The sequence below is a fragment of the Balaenoptera ricei genome, chromosome 1 (genome assembly GCF_028023285.1).
Source record: "Balaenoptera ricei isolate mBalRic1 chromosome 1, mBalRic1.hap2, whole genome shotgun sequence".
In the NCBI taxonomy this organism is placed as follows: domain Eukaryota; kingdom Metazoa; phylum Chordata; class Mammalia; order Artiodactyla; family Balaenopteridae; genus Balaenoptera; species Balaenoptera ricei.
Window position 1 is genome coordinate 172,066,990 of NC_082639.1, and position 20,471 is coordinate 172,087,460.

General features: G+C 50.9%; 1 protein-coding gene across 3 annotated transcripts in view; it reads left to right on the forward strand.

Moving 5' to 3' along the window:
* Nucleotides 1-20,471, forward strand: part of SUSD4 (sushi domain containing 4) — a 137,776-nt gene that overhangs the window by 111,586 nt on the left and 5,719 nt on the right. For all 3 annotated transcript variants that reach the window (XM_059941961.1, XM_059941956.1, XM_059941967.1), the window contains 2 exons: nucleotides 18,720-18,911; nucleotides 19,767-19,911. In XM_059941961.1, the coding sequence (XP_059797944.1) occupies nucleotides 18,720-18,911; nucleotides 19,767-19,911 (337 nt within the window). The remainder of the gene's footprint in view (nucleotides 1-18,719; nucleotides 18,912-19,766; nucleotides 19,912-20,471) is intronic.

Genomic DNA, 20,471 nt, shown 5'->3' on the forward strand with positions numbered 1-20,471 from the left:
CTGCGGTTTCATTTGCCATGACTTAGGCGGGGGCTTCCCCAATGCTGACCTTTCAACAGACTTTCTCAGCTTCATGGCTGGCATTTCTCCCAGGAACAAGCAAACCTGACCTCATTAGAAGCTGAATATCCAAGACGTTTTGTTTTTAAATCCAGACAGTCCCCAAACTCAGAATGCCCGAAGTAATTCCCAGCGCCCCGCCCCTTCCCATCCATTTCACTGCTCACGTGGTCAGAGCCGGAAGCTTAATCAGTTTCAGATGCAATTACAAGGAAAGGCAGCAGCGAGATTTCCTAAGAACCTACGAGTGCCCAGGGGTCCTTTTAGGTCTGCATCCTTATATAAGAAAAGAAGGAAAAATAAGAAATTAAAAAACCCTGTTCGATCAAATGTGAAATTACTTGAAAGGTTCCAATTTGGGATCAAAACTCAAAGCCAGTTTGGACGGGGTGGATTCCCAGTTCCTGAGAGGCCTTTTCAGTGTGCTTTGTTCCCGAGTCAAAACTCGTTTCTGGTACAAGAGGCGCCCGGAGGCAGAGGCGCCGGCAGGGATCTCTCTCCAGGAGCCCTGCCTTCGCGCAGAAGCGCCTCGGGACTTTAAATGAATCCTGTGTAGGAACAAGAAAGAGAGAGGAAGAACCCGGGCCTCCTCAGAAAAGACCTGCCCTGCGTCTTATCCTCGGCAGATTACACTCAAAGGAATAATCACGGCCCACCCTGTGTCAAGGTGGTTCCCATTTTCCAAAAGGAAAATATGAAGCACAGAAAGGAGTCCAGGCCTGGTCCGAGGAAGGTTGCTGTAAATTATTGTACGTGGTGAGGTCACGTGCCGCCGTATCATCCCCTAAACCAGAGTCAGACGTGCTCCCATGGAGCTGTGTCCCTCTTGCTGCCACGTCACACCAGACAAGCAAAGGACTGTCAGGTCTCTCGCGCCTTCCTGCCCAGCCATCCTCGACCACAAAGTGGCCAACTGGACCCCTTAATTAGCTGGAAGCTTCTGTATTGAATCTTAAGTCAATCAAGGGAAATGACAGAACCAAGTCACAGCGGGATTTATTGGTGCTGATTTGGGACCATTGATCATAGAATTCAGAGCTTAGAAAGCCTTAGACATCACCGGTTTACCTTTCCCCCACCCTACGCACTGCACCCTGGCACTCCCTTTGCAGAAATGAATCAGCGGTGCTGGAGATGAGTGGATTTGTGCGAGGTCTCGGGGTCTGGGAGTGCCAGCGAGGTGCCCACCCCTGTACCCGGCTCTGGCACCACCGGACTGCCTCAACGTGGGGGGCCCAGGCCACTCATCTTCTCTGCCTTCCTCACTTACATTCTTGAACAGGGAGAAGCAGATCAGAAGTTTATCTTCTTAGGAGCAACTCCAAGGCAGAAAGCACCTTGTTCCTCCCTGCTTTCCCCTGGCACGTGGTATATGTACTCATCAATGTGTAGCTATTGTAACTAAAGCCTCCTTTGACTCCTTTGACTGTTTGTGGATGCCTGCTCCATGCCAGGCCCTGTGGAGGCACCTTTAGCACATGATCTCTCATCCTAATGAGCGTCATGAGAAGTTAAGTGTGGTGCCAACGGCAGATGAGGAAACTGAGGCTCAGAGAGTCTCCCCCCTTTCCCAAGGCCACCCTGCTCACAAGCGGTGCAGCAGGGGGCCCCCTGAGCCCACACTTTCTACCCACACTGCTCTTCCAGGCACTCCTAGGACCCAGAGTACCTGCTGGAGATTAGGGCCTGGGCTCTAATCCTAGCTCTGCTGCTTGCAGAGAGTCCATTTCGTTGGATGGGAAGGGAGGGAGTGGGAAGAGCTGATTCCTGAGGCTCTTTCCTAGCCGCCACATTCCTTGACTCTGCTCTGAACCAGAACGCACCCATCCAGAGGGGCCACCCTGCCCTCCGCTGGCTCTGGGAGCAAAGCAAAGGGAGAGTTTCTCCCCTGGACGACTGCTGACAGTTTTCCGGAGGCTCTTATTCAGTCAACCCATGAGCCTTCATCACCAGTAGGCAACTGGCAGGGAGAGGAAATAGATGTTTGTTGGGGGTCATCTTGGCACCAGCCACTTCGCTTATCTTTTTTTAGCTTTAAAACAACTCCAGGTATTATTATGCCCCTCTTCACTGACAGTCAGCAGGCTGGTAACATGGCCTCGGGGAGTAAATTGCAGAGCCAGGATTCAAAAGATTCAAAAGATTCAGTCAGCCCTGACCTGACTTCCCAGCTGTGCTTCTTCTCCTGCCCCTGCTGGCTCCTGTGAGAGAGGCCAGGTCCCTGCCTTCTGAATAATCTGCTCAGCTGCCCGTGGGCCACGTTTTTCTCTGCTGATGTTCCCTAGAACCTGGATTTTTATCATGTAAGAGATTTTAGAGGGAGGGAGGAGGAGGGTACACTATATGATTTGGCCCAAGCTGCACTGCATATAATGTTGGACAACATGGGAACTTTCCCTTCCTCCCTCCCTCTCCCACTTCCTTCCTTCCTTCCTCCCCTCCTTCCCTTTCTCCCTCCTTCCCCCTCTCCCTCCCTCCTTCCCAGTTAGGACTCTGGTACCAACCAGAGATGTACTAAATGCCGTGGGGCTATTGCTATTAGGAATTCAAGTCCTGCTCACCAAAACTGGAGTGATAATAGCAGCGACCCACTGTCACCCACAGCCACCCAGACCTCCCAGCATTCAGAGGAGACCAGCTGGCCAGGACCAGGGTCTCCCTCAGCCTCTCCTGGGCTCTCAAGCTTCCTGCAGACGCACCCGTGATCCTGCCAGCAGCCGAATCCAAATGAAATGGAGTCAGCAGACAATGAAGAAAGGAGCAGTGAATGTTCTTTTTTCTCTCCTGTTTACTCAGTGTAGCAGTGGGGCCTCTATATGGGAAGAGGGAGAGAGGGCTTCTTTATCTGCTTATCTGACCCTATACCCTTCCCTTTCCTTCTCTTCCAAATGTAAGAGGATTATACAGGGCTAGGAAATACTTGGCCAGGTGGTTTTGTCCTGTCCTCAAGGCTCTGAGACCCCCGGGGTCCCTAGGAAGCCAGCAGGGTCCAAGGTAGCTTTGTTCCAGCTGCCCTCACCGCCCCCCCATGGCACTGTTTTACATACTTGCATCTCGTGTTCCCACTTAAGATTTATTTGGAGAAAGAGCTTCCCATTGTAAAGTATGAAAATCATTCATCTAATTCTGCCTCCTTAGAAACTTGAGACCAGAGAAATGAAGTGATTTGCCAGGTCACAGCAGAATTCCCCCATCTCTTCAGACTCCCAGCCTTCAAGTATGTGAATCGATGGCTAATTTCGAACCCTCATTAGGCATCCAACTTCCATCAGTCAAAGTCTTACGGGATTTCCCCATCTTACTCTCAAAAACAAAAGACTCTTCAGTTCCCTGAAGACAGATGTGTTCCCTGGGCCTGGAAAAGAGGAAATCTCAGGTCATCCCCCGTCATGTGTCAGTGACGTTGGCTAGGGAGAAGCCCTGTCTGAAGCAACGTGGAGGTCGCGTTGTGAACTGAAAATGTCTTCTGCCATCTTGGCACACGTGTTAGGGCATCACATCCTCTCCTGTTGTTTCCTGGCAATGAAAATTCCTGTATCCGGCACTGTTTGTATTACAGCTACCTTGCCTGTGACCCTCATGGGGTTTTTTATTAGAAGAAAATGCAAACTAGCAAGCAACCTTGTTAATTTATTGTTCACAAGCAATAGTAAATTATTCTAATACTATTTCCATGTACTGTTCATACATTACAGCAGAGTGATTACCAGAAAATAGCCGCCTGCGTGTCATAGCAGCATTTCTGAGGGATCACTGTGCTTAATTTTCCTCTCTCTCTTTTCTTTATACAGTAAGTAATTGCCGCTGTAGCACTTCCTCTTCTTGGGCACACGTCTCTCTTGTATTCAAGAGTAGATTGTGCCGTGGCATCAAGAAGCTTCATGATTCTTTTCTTTTTTTTTTTTTTTCCTATATTGAATCCAGAAACACTAAGAAATCCTAAGAAAACCGAGAGACCTTGTTCCTATTTTTCAAGTGGTACCAAGTTCTCAGGCTTCCCGGCTACTACATTCTAGGCTCTTATTCTCTTGAATTGTCTGACTGCTGATCTGATAGATGGCCCTGAACTCCGCCTCATCCTCTCTCTCCAGGCCTGCTGTTTGCCAGCCGTAGCCCCTCGGCATGCTCTACCCGCCACCTTGCTTTCCTTTTAACCTCCTTGGAAACATGTAGCCATCAACCCTCCAGCTCTCCTAGGATCATCTTTTTTTTTTTTTTTTTTTAACCTCATTCAATTGCAGAGATTTTACATTGACATCAAAGAATAGAACTGATTCCTTTTCCCACCAAAGGCGAGCAAAGGTGGCAGAGTTCTGGACTGGTTTCTCTCACCAAATCAAGGAAAGAAGAGAACACCAATGGGGGACTTGGCTAACCGACCCCCCCCAATGTACTGTCACGTTCAGAGATGGGGTCCCACCAGATGGGCTCGGACTCAACTTCTCCCAAGGCCCCTACCTCAGCTCTCACCCGGGCAGGCAGCCTGTCCTGGAGCAGATTCAGGCCCCAGGGGGACACAGTGGATCTGAAGCCAGGCACCATCACTCATGTTTTTATGGAAATGCCTCCTGGTTGCAAGGCAAAGAGGTGGGGTTGAATCCTCGGAAACGGAATAAATTGGAAGCCCCCTCATGCTGGCTCTGTCGAAACCCTGTGTCAGATTGTGTCAGTAGGGATGCTGCAAATTTTCTGCAGTGGAAGCCACTCGTATAAAACGAGACTCCTACACGCAAGCTTCTCCTGGGGTCAGTGTTCTGAATTAGTCTGAATTCCAAACCTTCCATGGCAGAGAGATCTGAGATCTTTCACCCCTTTTTTGCAGGCCAGGCTGGATTCGAGGGGACAAGGGTGTGGGACCAAGGGCTGAAGGGACCAGTCCCTTTCAGCCACCGCGTTCATGGTTCTCACCAAAATGTATTTCTGCTTTGCCTTGTAGTCTCCTCATATTTTTGAAAAGCTCACAGGCGTGCAAGCAGAGGTCTTTATTTTGTGATGTTTAAATGTCAGGTCAGTGAAAGGAACGCACAACTAAGCAACTTCAAAGCTGCGGCCAGTGGTTTGAGCCACTGGCTATGCCGAGAGGGTGACTTCATCACGCTCAGAAAATAGATGGCTTGTACAAAAGGGAAAATCTTGGTGTTTTTTCTTAAACTCTAGAATATCTTCTCCATCCCTGCTCCAGGCAGGATTTATTTCCCTCTTTCCTCTCTGGAAAGTTAGATGACTTTGGTAATAAAACCTCTTGCAATCAGGTGCAACACAGAAGGTAATAAATCCCTTCAGTCACTCCCTGCCTTTTACAGACCGAGAGTCACCAGGAAGTATTCCGCAGGGTGGTTTGGGGGTCATTCCTCCCCAGTTCCCACCCCCAGCCCCACTTTTCTTTTTCTTTCTTTCTTTCTTTTTTTTTTTTTTTTTTTGGCCGAGCTGCTTGGCTTTCGGGATCTTAGTTCCCTGACCAGGAATTGAACCCGCACCCTCAGCGGTGAAAGCACCAAGTCCTAACCACTGGACCGCCAGGGAATTCCCGCAACCCCACTTTTCTTCACAAGCAGTTACCAGAGCTCCCTTTTTTCCCTAAAGTGATTAGAAGTCTGGGATGATAGGCAGGTAAAACAGTCACACCTGTCTGTGTCCATCTTGGTGTCTTGCATCATTCTTTTTTTTTTTTAGTTAGAACCTGTAACATAATATCTGTGTTCGCAATCATTTTCTCTTCCTGTACAGGAGGATTTTTTGTTGCCTGGGGTTTTGTTTTTGCAAAAAGATGGTGCCCGACTCTAAATTGTGCCCAGATTTCTGTAAAGTCAAAGCGCTTAGCGGAGGTGGCCCTTCATCTGATCGTTCCTCTTCCTCCCAGTACCTGGGGCTCCTGCCGAAAAGTCTAGGACTTTGCTCACATGCTGGCCAGTTTGTTCTTCAATGGATGAGAACTTAATGCATTTTCTAACGCCATATCTTCCACTCATGGGCAGGGAGGTAACAGGTCCAGGCATTAAGGTGGTGGAAACAGCTGGAATTTTAAAGAAGCCAGTTATACTGGATTTCAGATTTTAAAACTAGTCCTTAGCTCAGGAGATCACAGGCAAACAACTGTGCCGACATCAGTCTGTATTTTCATGCCATAAATATCTTATTCCAAGGGAAATTTTTTTAAATTGGGAAGAAAAGTAAATTTATAGGAAGCTAGGAAGTTAAGAGTTCTATAGACAACCATGACTAAAATTGCGTGTAAGAGGACCCTTACTCTCCCATACTACTTGACCTTTTCAAAGATCCTGTGGTCCCTGGAGTTAACTGTGAGTGACTCTCTACTGTCCCCAAAGCATAAGGCTCCCCAACGTGGTTTCTGCCGGCACTACCCAAAGAGAAGAATGGTATCTCCCCAAGGAGCTCTTAAGGTTCCAGCCCTGGGATGCTGTCCTCCTGCATTGCCTTATTCCACTCCATCCACTAAAGCATAGCTCATGAAATAACCACTTTCATGTAAAACGATTCTTCTTTTTACTTCACTTTGAGGAAATCTTGGTGTCTAGTTATTTCAGTGAGACATTCTGACATTAGCCAGGAAACCCTCCTGTTCTAGCCGGTTGCTTCCCTGTGGACCTGGCCCAAGCGCTTGGCCATTTCCTCCCAGGCCAAGGGTAGACTCATGCTGTACTAGTTTCCCAGCACTGCTGGAACAAAGTACCACGGGCTGGTGACTTAAAACAAAATTAATGTCTTCTCTCATGGTTCTGGAGGCTAGAAGTCCAAAATCCAAGTGTTGACAGGACCATGTTCCTTCGGAGACTCACCTTCCTTCTAGAGGTGGCCTTGGCATTCCTTGGCTTATAGTGACACCATTCCAGTCTCTGCCTCTGTCATCACGTGGTGTTTTTTCCCTATGAGTCTGTGTCTTCACATGGCTATCTTCCTTCTGTGTGTCTCTTCTCCTATTATAAGGATACCTATCATATTGGATCAAGGGCCCACCCTACTATAATATGACCTCATCTTAACTTTTACATCTGCAGTACACCCAGTTTCCAAGTGAAGTCATATTCACGGGTAACCTGGGGTTAGGACTTCAACAGAACTTTTGGGGGAACACAACACAACCCACACCACGTGCTCCCCTTGCCTTGGCCTAAGAAGAAGCAGATGCTTCTTGTGTCTTCCTTGTACCTCTTGTGTCAGGTTTAAAGGACCGTCTTCAAAGCTTCCCAAACCCCAGCTGGCCAGCATCCTTGGGCTCCACCCACAGCCCTGTCCTAAGCTCGCCTCTCCTCTGGCCTTGTCCACAGCATCCTGCTGATGCCCACAGGTGGAACAGGAATGCTCTGTGTCCATCAGGTTCCCCCATCTTGCCTTTCTTCTCTCCCGAGAGGCTCCAAGGCTTTTCCAAACTCTAACCCCACTGTGCACAGCCCACATCTTTGCAGATCAAGAAACCCATTCTGTCACATCTGGTCCTTGGGTGGCCTACGCTCCCTTGTGCCTGTGCACACGTAAAACCCTACAGCAAGGCTCAGTGAGAGAGCATAGCTTCGGAGTAAGCCTCACTTACGGTCAAATCCTCGGTCTTCTATTTATTTGACCTTGGACAAGTAACTTCACTTTCTTGAGCCTCGATTCCCTTCTCTGTATACATGAGGCCGTAACAATACCTGCTCTGCAAAACTGTGGTTAGGATGAAGTGGAACAGTGTGTGGTGTGTATGCTGCTCTCATGGTCGGGGCTTGTTCAAAGTTGTCATTGGCCTTTCTGCTTGCATTTTCTCTCATTGCCTCATAATATAGCTACTATACATACACAATATAGTTCTAATAATAGTAGCTATCTGTTTATCGGGCATCTATTTTTGTGTCAGACACTGTGCTTGATTTACAGCTATTATTTCTAATTTTTATAAAATCTCTGCAGTGTGGGTGTTACTATTCCTGTTTTGCAGGTGATGGAAACTAAAACTACCTCAGAAAGAGGTTAAATGAAGTGCCCAAGGTCACATAGCTCCAAAGTGTTTGAGCCAAGATTTGAACCCAAGCAAATGCGCTTTGCACTATGTAAAGTTGCCTGTAGGCAACTTCCATTAATCCACGGATGTTATGTCTTCCTGGCTTTTCTCACACTCTCTCCTTTCCTGCTCTTCTAGCTGACTTTTCCCCTTTTTCCTTTTTTCATTGTCCATGACTTCTAAGCCAGTAGTTTTGAAATACATTCAGATGTCAGAAAAGCATGGTACTTTTCACAGAATAGCAAATTTTTTTTTTCTTTTTTGTTTTTGCAGAACACTAAGGAATACTGTGTAAGCCTTAGAAGCACTTATGCTAGCAGAAAACAGAGCTATGTATTTTCTATGTACAGTATGGGACCATACACATAAGTGTACACATGCACATACACGCATGCACCCACACTCAGCTAGGAAAAAAGCATAACCACTTGCTTTCCATTATCATGAACTTAGTACTCAATTATTTATTCCCTCATTTGCTAGGATTTGCTAACAGATGAGATTGAGAAGGCACAAGAAATTTAAGAAAAAATTTATGGGAGAAAAATTTGAAGTTCGGAAAATCAATGTGTTATGCATTAATATCAGTGTAGCACCTTGGTCCAATTTGTTCAGAAGGAACTTAAGAATTGCTGGAATACACCGGCAACATTTTATATTCAGCATGCTCTCATGGGGAAGGGTTTGCTGATTGCAGGGAAAAGCAGGAGACACCTGCTCTAAATGCTCCCTTCCCTGTGGGCTTTCTGTGTTAACTTGTGGGACACACACCTTTTTCATCTTGAGCCCCCGATTTCTCTCCCTTTCAAAAAATTAAGATGCCCCGATTACCATCAGGCATTCCATCTGTGGGAATCCTATTTGAGAAGATGTTCACAGGCATCCGAACTCTTTGACACCACAGATGTCTTGTGATTTATTTTCACATCGTGGTGAGTGAGGCTGTACTGGGCTTAGTCCCTGGTGCTTGAGTCACTACAAAGAAGGAAGGACACCTCATTGGTACCCAGAAACACGTGTCAGAGTAAATCATGGTTTTACACCTGCTCCCTCACCTGTGTGCTCCTTTGCGGCTTCACTGTGTCTCCAAAACTAGACACACTTTGGATTTCTTACGTGAAGCCGTATTTTTTTTTTTTGCACTGAAGTTTCACAGTCGTCATCAGATGCATCGTGTGTTCCTTCAGGGACACCCTAATGTGGTGACTCCAAGATGGAACGCAGATCAGAGCCCCTCCCTCAGGGCTGCCGGGTAACATTGATCTTAAATTTGATCTGTCAGCACATCTCCAAGCAAGTCAACACCTTGCTCCATCAGGCCTGGAAATAAGCAAAGGCCCAGGCTTGTCATCATTTGCTTCCTTGGGTGGACACATTTATTGGCCTTCCGTGTTGTTACAGCAAAACAAAAGTGGAAAACGTTATGTGCTGTATAATGTTTATTGATTTTCCCTGAGCTGAAAGCAAGGTTTTGGACGTAGCCTTGGAAGCAGCTGTGATTTTGGTATGGAGGATGCCAGGCAGCTTCCTGGAATCATTACCCAAACTTGGATCAGCCTGGGGCCAGCCGGTGGGGGCAGTGGCAGTTTAATTATTAGAAGCCAGCAGAACTCCTGAAGGCAGAGTTTTGGCTGGTTCTGTCCGTGTACAGAGCAGCGCCCGTGCTCTTGGTTCCTGAGAGGTGCTCGGATATCATGCTGCTGGTCTTGAGATGATGCCTTTGGACTTGAGACACAGACCTGCTGGCTTTCCCACCACCTCCCCTTGCTCTGCCAGGCCAGCTGAGGGCCAGATTCTGGCATTAAGAGCGAGTTTTCTCTCCTTGTCACCGCTGAGCTCAGCTGCAAAGCTTCGTCGTGGTCTGGGGCGGCGCTTCTCAGACTGGACTGTGTGTGTGAGTCACCTGGGAATCTTGCTAAAATGAAGTTCCTGATTCAGTAGGACTCGGATGTGGCTTGAGATTATGCATTTCTAACAAGCTCCCGGCTGATCCCAAAGCTGATGGTCCATGGACAGCAGTGAAGGGCCCCGTGGAAGGTAAAGACTCTGACCAGAAACCGTGGCAACTTACTTCTCACACTCGCTCCCCTGGATGTTGTAAGCCCTCCATCCCAGCAGGTGGAGAATGGAGGGAGATTCATCTCCCCAGCTCTCAAGTCTGACCACCTAGGAGAATCACCTGGGGAGCTTCAAAGACCTGGCCACACCCAGGACCCCACCCCAGACCACCCCAGGTGACGCTGATGTGCAGGGTCGAAGGACCACTGACTTAAGTCACTAAGATGCTCCTCAGATGGTAAGATGTTGGCATGGCGGGGAGGGTGGGTGCCTGTCACGGTAGCAGTGAACTGCAGGAAAGCAAGTGCTTTGCTGATCCACACTGGAGAGCGTAGTAGACCCACTCCTGGGAGGAGGCTCCCCAAAATGTGTAGTGGCTCAAACAAAACAGAAGTTTATTTTCACAAGTGGAATTAGTGAGTGTGGGTCAGCCGGTGCCTCCTCTCCACCCAGTCATTCAGGGGCCAGTGGAGCCTCTGCTGTGTTCAAGGTGCAGCTTCTAAGGTCCTCTTGGGAGGTTGTCTCATCCTAGAAGCTTGGAAGAATTCCGTGCATCGGGTCTGGAGGAGTAATTATCACTTCTGCTCACATTTCACTGACCAGAACTCAGAGTAACAAGGGACACTGGGCAATGCAGACAGCTCTGTGCCCAGAAGGAAGAGGGGAACGGGATCGTGGGAGCAGCCAGAAGCCTCCAGCACCAGCCCTGTGGGCTGGATCTGGGCACACAGACTAAAGAGCCAGCTTCTCCCTACACGAGGACCACCCAGGGGGCCGCATGAAGCTTTGGAAGACTAAGAATGGAAACACGCAATCCAAATACCTGGGATTGTGGCTCAGAAGGATTAAAAAAATAATTAGAGGTGGTACTGTTTTACATTCTTCTGTCCCCCCCAAAATAATTTCTGTGAATGTTCACGAAGCACACAGACTATTTTTAAACCTTGTTTTCCTCTTCTGGAGATAGTGAAATATATGAATGGGCGAAGGACTGTGATAAGTGATGTATAATTCTCAGCTCTAAGTTCCTCCTTCCTGAGCAACGGCCTCACCTCATACTGCCTTCAGAGAGTGCGAACCTACAGATGGCAAGTCCCCCACGTCTCCATCACCCTGGCTTCGATCCACTCGTCCCTGTGTCCAGCTCTAGTTCTTCCCTCCGGCCTCCTCCTGCTCCTGTCAAAGGCCAGTCTGTCCGCCGATGTGCACAGGACCACAGCTCCTTTCACCTTCATAATGACCTTGCATTCCTTCTCCCACCCAGCATCACCAGCCTTGTCCTCCATGTTGGTCTGCTCCCGTAGAGGACACGTAAACAAGGTCCAGGGCTCCTGGGGGGCGGGGGGTGGGCAGGATCCCCCGGGCCTCCAGCTGCCCCATTGGCTGCTTTCCTTCAGCAAACTTCTCTGAGTCTACATTTCCTACCCCGCCCACTCCTCAGCCCACACTGCCCCTCTTCCACTGGCCACTCACCACTCTTCTGAAATCGCTTGCCTCAAGGTCACCGGTGATTTGCAGTTGTTCTCAGCTTGCTGGGAACTACTCCCCCCTGCTCAGAACAGTTTCCTGTCTCAGCTTCGTTGGTCCATCCCAGTCTGCTCGGCCAGTCTCTTTCACTCTCTCAACTGATTTCCCAGCCTTTGGATGGGGACCCCTCCTCTCTTCTCTCTACCCTCTCGCCCTAGGTGAGTTCACCCGGTCTCATGGTTTTCAGTCTTATCTCTAGGCTCATGATGCCTGAGTTCTTTTTCTTTCTTTATTTTTTTATTTTTTTTTTTTTTTGCTGCACCGCGTGGCTTGCAGGACCTCAGTTCCCCGACCAGGGACTGAACCCGGGCCACGGCAGTGAAAGCCCAGAATCCTGACCACTAGGCCACCAGGGAGCTCCCCGATGCCTGAGTTCTTTACTGACCCCAGGCACTTTCTCCTGCTGCCTGATTGATACTTGGATGACCGTCTCACTGGCAGCCCAGACTCTCACTACCTCTCCCTTCCCACAAAACAAACAAACGAAAACCTGACGTGGTGAATGGCATCACCATCTGCCTGGGTCCTAATGGCAGAAATCTGGGGGTCATCCTTGATTCTTCCCGTGGCCCCCAAATTCCATCTCTCAGCAAATCCTATTGTAGAAACAGATAGTTCTAAATAGGTCCCATCACTCTCCTTCTCACCGTGTCACTGCCACTGTCCTGGTCCAAGCCGCCATCCTCTCTCACCTGGTTGCGGCAGCAGCCACCTGACAGCCCCCCCCACCTCCATCCCTGCTTCCGAGCCTCCACAGAGCAGCTAGAGCTTCCTCGTGAAAATAGGTCTATACCGGCTCTTCACAGTGTCCCTGACACTGTGGGTAAAATCCCAACTTCCGGCCACGGGGCCCACGGAGCTGCCTACACACTGCCCTGGCCGCCTCTGCACCCTCCCGTGTGCAGCCCCTCCCCTCTCTGGTCACACACGGCCACCACCCCCTCCTCCCTTCATCCCTCCGGCTGGCCCTCACGTGCGTCGTCCCCTCTGCCCGGGATGTTCCTCCCCACATGTCCCTTGACCACCTGTCCTAGATCAGGGCCCTTGCCCTTGGCTGCTCTGGCGTCTGGGGTATCCTCGGTTTCTCCAGCATGGGGTACACACAGCCGCTGTCCTCTGGCCCGTCTCCATCACAGGGGGCGTGAGGTGGTCTGGCCTTTTTAGAGCTTTTGCACCCCTGGTTCTCTAATCCCCTGCCAGGACCAGCTTACATTTTGGATCTTCTTGTGCCTAAAAGAACATCTGGCTGCCTTTGGTCCCAGGCACCTTCCAGGCCTCTCGGGAGGTGGGGGCAGGTCGCCCAGGCCACCTCCTGTGTGTGAGAGTTGATGGTGTTTTTCAACAGAGAGAGGACACATCCAGACACATCCCTCATCCAGACACATCAATATTCATTTGTTTACTTATTATCTGTCTTTAGTGAGCCCCAGGAGGGCGGGATCAATGCATTATCTGGTTTCAATGGTTGTCCAAAAACTATGTGTTAAGTAAATGAATTAAGAAATGAGCAGGGCTTCCCTGGTGGCACAGTGGTTGGGAATCCGCCTGCCAATGCAGGGGACACGGGTTCGAGCCCTGGTCCGGGAAGATCCCACATGCTGCAGAGCAACTAAGCCCGTGAGCCACAACTACTGAGCCTGCGCTCTAGAGCCCGCGAGCCACAACTACTGAAGCCCGCATGCCTAGAGCCCGTGCTGCGCAACAGGAGAAGCCACCGCAATGAGAAGCCCGCGCACCACAACGAAGAGTAGTCCCCGCTCTCTGCAACTAGGGAAAGCCCGCGCGCAGCAGCAAAGACCCAACGCAGCCAAAAATTAATTAATTAATTAATTCTTTAAAAAATGAAATGAGCAAAAGAATATAATCAGGAGGGACTCCCCTGGTGGTCCAGTAGGTAAGACTGTGCGCTCCCAATGCAGGGGGCCCGGGTTCAATCCCCAGTCAGGGAACCAGATCCTGTATGCATGCCGCAACTAAGAGTCCGCATGCCTCAACTAAGACCTGGTGCAGCCAAAATAAGTAAATAAATATTATTTTGTTTTAAAGTATAAGCAGGATACTTGAACAGAACGTGAAGAGGCTTTTCCTTCAGAAGGTCTGAAATGCAGCCTGTCCGAGTAAAATCGCTTCCCGTGTGTATGCCGAGGAGGCGGGTGCCCTAGTGCTGATAATGCAAAACAGGCAGAGGTGGTTGCAGAATCGTTTTTTTACACTTAGAAGTGCATCAGGCTTTCTTCCCAGCTTCATTTCTGTCGTGGTCCGAACACGGGTTGGAAAAGAATTTCCAGACACAAGGCAGAATATAGAGAAGATAGAATTTATTAGAGGTAAGGGTCGCTGCCAGAACAGCTGGCCGACTTCCTAGTAGTCTGGGAGAGTCGAGCCCGAATGTGTGCTATTGATCAGTTTTTATAGCCAGAAAACAAAGGAATAGTCTGAGGTGAAAGTTTTGTTTACTGATCGGTCTAGGCACATATACCTTCCTTCTATAGGGTGGGAGTGGGACAGGCCAGATGCCTTTCCTTATTTGGGACAGGGTCCTGTTGCCCAGGTGGGCTCAGGAATTTCGTAACCATAGCAACAGGGTGGGGAGGGCGAGTAAGAGTCCAGTAGAGGGTGTGACGCTGACACTTTTTCAGGCAGGGTCGTCCTTTTTCCTTGAAGCACCATTGTCCTTGGAGCACCACGCCTCAGATAACCCTAAACTGTTATTTTAAAATAAGCTTCCTGGGACTTCCGTGGTGGTGCAGTGGTTAAGAATCCGCCTGCCAATGCAGGGGACGCGGGTTCGAGCCCTGGTCTGGGAAGATCCCACATGCCGCTGAGCAACTTAGCCCGTGCGCCACAACTACTGAGCCTGCGCTCTAGAGTCCGCGAGCCACAACTACTGAAGCCCACGTGCCACAACTACTGAAGCCCGTGCACTGCAATGAGAAGCGCGCCACTCGCCACAACTAGAGAAAGCCCACGTGCAGCAACGAAGACCCAATGCAGCCATAAATAAGTAAATATATAATTTTTTAAAAAGAGAGTTATTAAAAAAAAAATAAGCTTCCCAAATTTATAATTAACACTTTGATTGTCTGTTCCTTCCAAGTTTAAAGAACGCTCCCGACCCTCTGCCCCTACCAGGATGCACGGGGTGGTTTTCCTTGCAGCAAAGCTAATGGCCGGCCAGGTGCAATCACTAGAAACACTGCAAAGTGTGAAGATAAATGTTTCCACGTAGGGGACAAATGCATCTCTATTAGCAGCCGATTATGACAGTCTCAGAATCAAAGCCTCTACCATGGGTGGTTTTTATCTGGCCTCTGAGAAAACCTGCCAGCGAGATGCTTCCAGATTCCCTCCAGGAATGTTTGGGGCCAGCCTGGTGCAATCCATGTATCCTGATTGTACAGCACAGGCACTCAGCAAGTTCAGGCACCAGTGATACTAAGCGCTGTTATTTATTAAGTGCCTACTGCGTTCCAGACTTTTGTGTTACGTACGTTACATACACTTTCTAATCCTCACAACAACCGTAAGAGTTAGGAATTGTTGCCCTGACTACACGGATGGGGAAGCTAAACCCCCGAGAAGTTAAACAAGCTGCCTAACACCCTGCCCCCAACTCAGCGGTCTAGAGCTGGAATTTGAACATGAATTTGGGGCCCTCCATGCCCGTGCCTGGCGGCACACGGTGTACCACCCCCCTCCCTTGTCAAATGCAGGGTCCGGTCAGCCCAGGCCTTCCTTAGCACATCAGGGACCACCTGCCTCAGGGTTAAGGCAATGATTTGAACAGTCCTTTATCCTCCAAGTGAGGAAAAATGCTGCTGAAAACTGTCAAGTGAAAAAAATTGCACAACGTGAGAGCTGTGAGTTAAGTTTTATTTGGGGCCAAATGAAGACTATAGCCTGGGAGACAGGCTCTCAGATGGCTCTGAGGAACTGCTCCGGAGAGGTGGGAGGAGGACAGTATACATGTGATTTTGGTGATGGGGATACGTACAGTCAAGCTCACGTCTTGGCAGAAGGTTGCTGCTGGTCACAGGGAGATGTCTCCATTAATAGTTTTAGTGCTTTTCTAGATATCAGAAGATGCAAGAAATTGGGCTCATAAAATCTCTTGAAAATATCTAACCGTCTGAAGGCCTGTTCTGCCAGTTTGTTCCAGAGCACAGAGTGCCTCATTCCTGATCTCCGCCCTGAACTCCTTTCACGGGGTGTTGAAGGTCAGCGACTGCAGTGACTTAGTGACTTCATTCCTGTAGAACCAGGTGGAGAATGCTGATTTTTAGTCGGCATAACAAACTTGCATATATATATTTACAGGGCTTCTTCTGACCTCTCATGATGTTTTCTGGGCCTTGAAAATGCTCTGGTGATTCTCTCATCCTGTGGGGACTCCTGGGGATTTGTCTGGAGGGCAGCTAGGAGGAGAGACCTGCTGCTCTGTATAACCCTTGACCGTGGAAAGGACCTACTCTTCCAGCAAAGGTCCAGCCTCCCGTGAGCCGCTGCAGTGCTGGGGGCACTCATGGGAGGTGCAGAGGAGGGGGACCCCCCTGTGGCCACATGAGCCAGGAAGCCCTGGAGGCCACCAGAGTGGCAGATATTGCTGTCAGTGGACATTGAACCTCCCCTTCACTCTGGAAGGCAGGGCCTCCTTCAGGCCAGGAAGGTGGCTCTAAGAGCCCAGTGGCCTCCCTCACTGGGCCGGGAGCCGGACACTTCCTTCCCTGTGCTCTTCACAGAGGGGCCTTTGGGGAAGGAGGGGCCCTTGCTGCAAATCCCTGCTGGCATCCCAGGACCAGCTCTGTGCTGCTGGTACCTTTTCTCTCTCCCTCCTTCTCGTCCTTCCCTTCCCGTTCCTCTCCTGCTGCCTTGATCACCGACTGGGGATGCTCATGGAACACCCTGGAGGGAGTGGATTTGGCAGGAGCCCCAGTTTGTGGAACTAGAAGTGCATTGGGTGACGGGACTCCGTGGCCCTGGGCAGCTCTGTGGAGGGCGTGCATCTGCTGGGACGGGAGATGCCCTGGGCTGGCGGAAAGCCAGAGCTCCGGTCCCGACTCTACACCAGTGTCTACCCGTGGGACCCGAGGCGCAGTCACCTGCCAGCCGCCATTCATGGAGAACACTTTGGGCCTGTGGACCTCGGACCCAGTCCTGGACCTTCCCCTGCACCCCCCCCACCCCGGTCCGCTGGCTCCCTGCCGGCTTTGTCCAGAGGGAGTGAGGGCAGGTGGAGAAGCTGGGGCATTTCCCCCTGAGCCTCGCTGCCCCAGGGCGTCTCCAGCAGTGCCTGAGTTTCCGCGGCCTCCATCTCCCACAGGATCACCTCCGTGGCTCCAAATTCCACGGGGGCCCGGCCACTAGGACACCTTCATCCCACCTGCCCAGGGGCAGTAGTGGGTTCCCGCTGCTGCGCATCTCAGCGGCCTCATTGTCCACATAGGTTTTTCCATCACCTGCGGAAGCAGTTGCCTCATTACGACCCCCTCTCTGTAGATGCCCGGTTCCTGGTTATCCCTGACTGCCCACTTACATCATGTTAGCTCGGAACTGAGGCCTGGCCAGCCTTCCCCAGGATAACCCTCAGATGCTCCCATTTTACAGATGAGGCCACTGAATCTCGGAGATGAGAAGCCACTTGTTCAGGGTCACCCGGCTGGTGAGGAGCTGAGCCAGAACTCAGCCCGAGCTCCTACCCACTCCTCCAGCTGCTCCTGGAGAACTTGACCTCTCTGAGTTTCTGTTTCCCTGACTCTGAAAAGAGCCAGCAAGGTCTGCCTCGTGGCATTGTTTGCAGGATGAGAGAGAGTGTCTGTAAAGAGCCTCTTGGCCCCAAGCCATGGGACACCCCCATCGTGTGGGCCCATCTTGCTGACCAGCCCCAGTGCCCGGCTTGCTGCCAGAAGAGAGCTCCCGACACACATTCCAGCGGCCCGTGTGGGGCGGGTAGCTCCCTGCAGATGCGGCTGCGTGGGGAGAGCTCTGAGGCCTGCCTGTGCGTCTCCACTGCCCAGGGCTTGGGTACCCCTGGGAAGAGGCTCAAAAGTTAACCCTCTCCCTGTTTTGGTCAAAGCTCGTAGCGGTTTCCATAGGCGTGGGTTTGAAGCTGGCCTCGGTGGTCTGGGCTTTGATTGTTTCTTGAGGAATGTTTAAGGGCAGTTCTGAGTCCTCGTGCAGGAAAGAGGGCTCTTTGTGGGAATCAGTGAACAAGCCCTAAACTCCACGAAAACCATCTTTCTGGACCCAGAGACAGAACCGTTCTTACCTGACAACCCAGAGTTTGGGTTCAAGAGAGGCAACTGAAAACAACTTTTTCTTCCCCTAAAATCATAGACTATGAGGGTTAGGAAAAACCATAAAACATTATCAAGGGTAGAATAAACTTCCATTTTACAGAGGAGAAAATCAAGGCTTAAATTTGGTTAAGTGACCTCTGTAAGGTCGCGTAGCATATTGGTGGCAAACCAGGCCCAGGCCCCAAGGCTCCTCCGTGCTGGTCAGGGCGCCTATGACCGGGAGGCTGTGACCTGGGCCTGCACGGAGCCAGCAGAAGAGCTGCATATACGTCATTGGCCAAACCCCAGGAGGGCACCTGTGGATCAGGTCAGGCACACCCAGGGATTTGGATGGTCCCAGATTACTCCCATAGCCACAGGAGCAGGCTCAGGATAGCTGTTCCTTTCAGCGAAGATTCTGTCCATAAATATCTCGGTTGTATTTACTAGGTTGTCTGGCACATAATAGCATGCATTATTAATAGAGCAGCTTAACACTGTCTATTAAGTAGGCATACTCTTTGCGATGTAAAACGAACCTCTCTTTTACGATGTACTTTATCATTATAAAGTGACACGTGACAGCGACAAGTGCTCCGAATCTTATTGCAGGCTTCCGTCTGACCTCACGTGAAGGGACAGACGAAGGGACTGTCTTGGGGACAGCTAATCATCACTAGTCTGATGATTCATGTATCAGTGCATCTCTGAGTGATGTGTTCTCCGAGCTCAATCTCTGTTTTGAGGGTCCAGACAGGATAAGCATGTGGTTCTGAAACTCTTATTCTCCCCCACTGCCCAAGTCTGTCCGCTACCTCCCATGGTGAGTCACGGCGATTTCATCTGCCACCCGCGGCCATGTGAGCGCTACAACCACGGAACCGTGGTGGAGTTTTACTGCGATCCCGGCTACAGCCTCACCAGTGATTACAAGTACATCACCTGCCAGTACGGGGAGTGGTTTCCTTCCTATCAAGTCTACTGCATCAAGTCAGGTGAGCACGTCGAGGGCGTCCCTGGATGGTCCAGGTTCAGACTACTCACGGTGGCGGGTGGCTGTGTCCTGAGCCCCGTGCCTCCTCCCACACACCCTCCCCCCTCACACGCGGTGTTAGGGACTGGATATAGAAACTCATCTTTGTGGATACACGTGGCTGATACTTCCAAACCCTGTTCAGAGGGTCAGGAGTATTAACCCGCCCATGCCCGTGTTAAAATGCTGGCCCTCTGAACGGGTCCCTAGACCCCTAGCGTCCGTGGAAGGCCCTGGCCTCTGTGCACTCTGTCTTCCCCCAGCCTTGTCCCCTTCCACTGACAAGGACACAGGCCCATGGGTGTGACCCAAGCGATGCAGGACTCAGCCTTTCTCTTCCAGTCCAGGACGCATATCAGAACACAAATGATATGATTATGGGTAAAACCTGCTCTCACTTCTAAAAACGTAAGCCACGTGCAAGTGTCAGTGCTTCCTACTTAGTAACAAATGCAAACCATCCTCACCCCTGGTCTCAGAGCACCCGGGTAGTGACCACACGACGGAGACTTGGGAGCCCGTGCACGTCCGCCCACCGTCTCCCGCCCACCCCGGTCCAGCCCGCTTGCCCCGGCTTTTTCCAGGTGTGGCCACGGCCACCTGCCCCAAGCAGGGGTGACGGCTGCCCCGGATGTAGCAAGGGGGGGGAAGCATTTGTTAACACAGCACAGCTGGAGGCCCACAAATGGTAACGCGAACCAGTGCGGGTGGAGTGCAGAGAAGTAAAGAAGGCAAATCCCTCAAACGAGCACACGGGAACCCCAGCGCCCGTCACGGCCCGCGAGCTTCACAGCTGCCTCGTCCTCTCTCCCGGCAGAGCCAGCGTGGCCCGGCACCCGTGAGACCCTGCTGACCACGTGGAAGATCGTGGCGTTCACGGCCACCAGCGTGCTGCTGGCGCTGCTGCTCGTCATCCTGGCCAGGATGTTCCAGACCAAGTTCAAGGCCCACTTTCCCCCCAGGTCAGTGCAGCCACCTTGAGCAGCAAGGAGAAAGGATGGTCAGCCTTCATGAGTGCAGAGTTGAGCTTCGAAGGGGGAATAGGGGAGAGAGCAAAAACACTCGCCTGGGAGGTTTTGGGGTGTCTGGGGTCAGAACACCAAGCTGGAGACAGACTCATTTTCCCTCTTTCCGCCCCCCCCACCCGTGAGCTCCCCGTCTCCCTCCTTCCCTGGATAAACGTTCTCGAGGCAGGCATCGTAGGGGGTGCAGAGAAGGGGAGCACCGTCAGGGCTGTACACCCTGCACCTCCCACCCCCAGGGGTCCCCCCATTGCCCACTATGTGCCTGCAGCTCTAGACTTACGTACCTTGGAGCTTCCAGGCCACAGGGAGGATAAGAAATACACAGAAGTAATTAGGGACAAGGTCCAAGGTGCGTGACCCAACAGAGGTTCAAAACCGGTGTGCGAAACCGTGGCAAGTCTCCGGAAGGAGAAAAGGCTCTGGATGGGGAGCCAGGACAGGGCTGGTGAGCTTCTGCCCCCAAGTAGGTTCTGAGCTTTCGGAGTGGGACCTGTGGG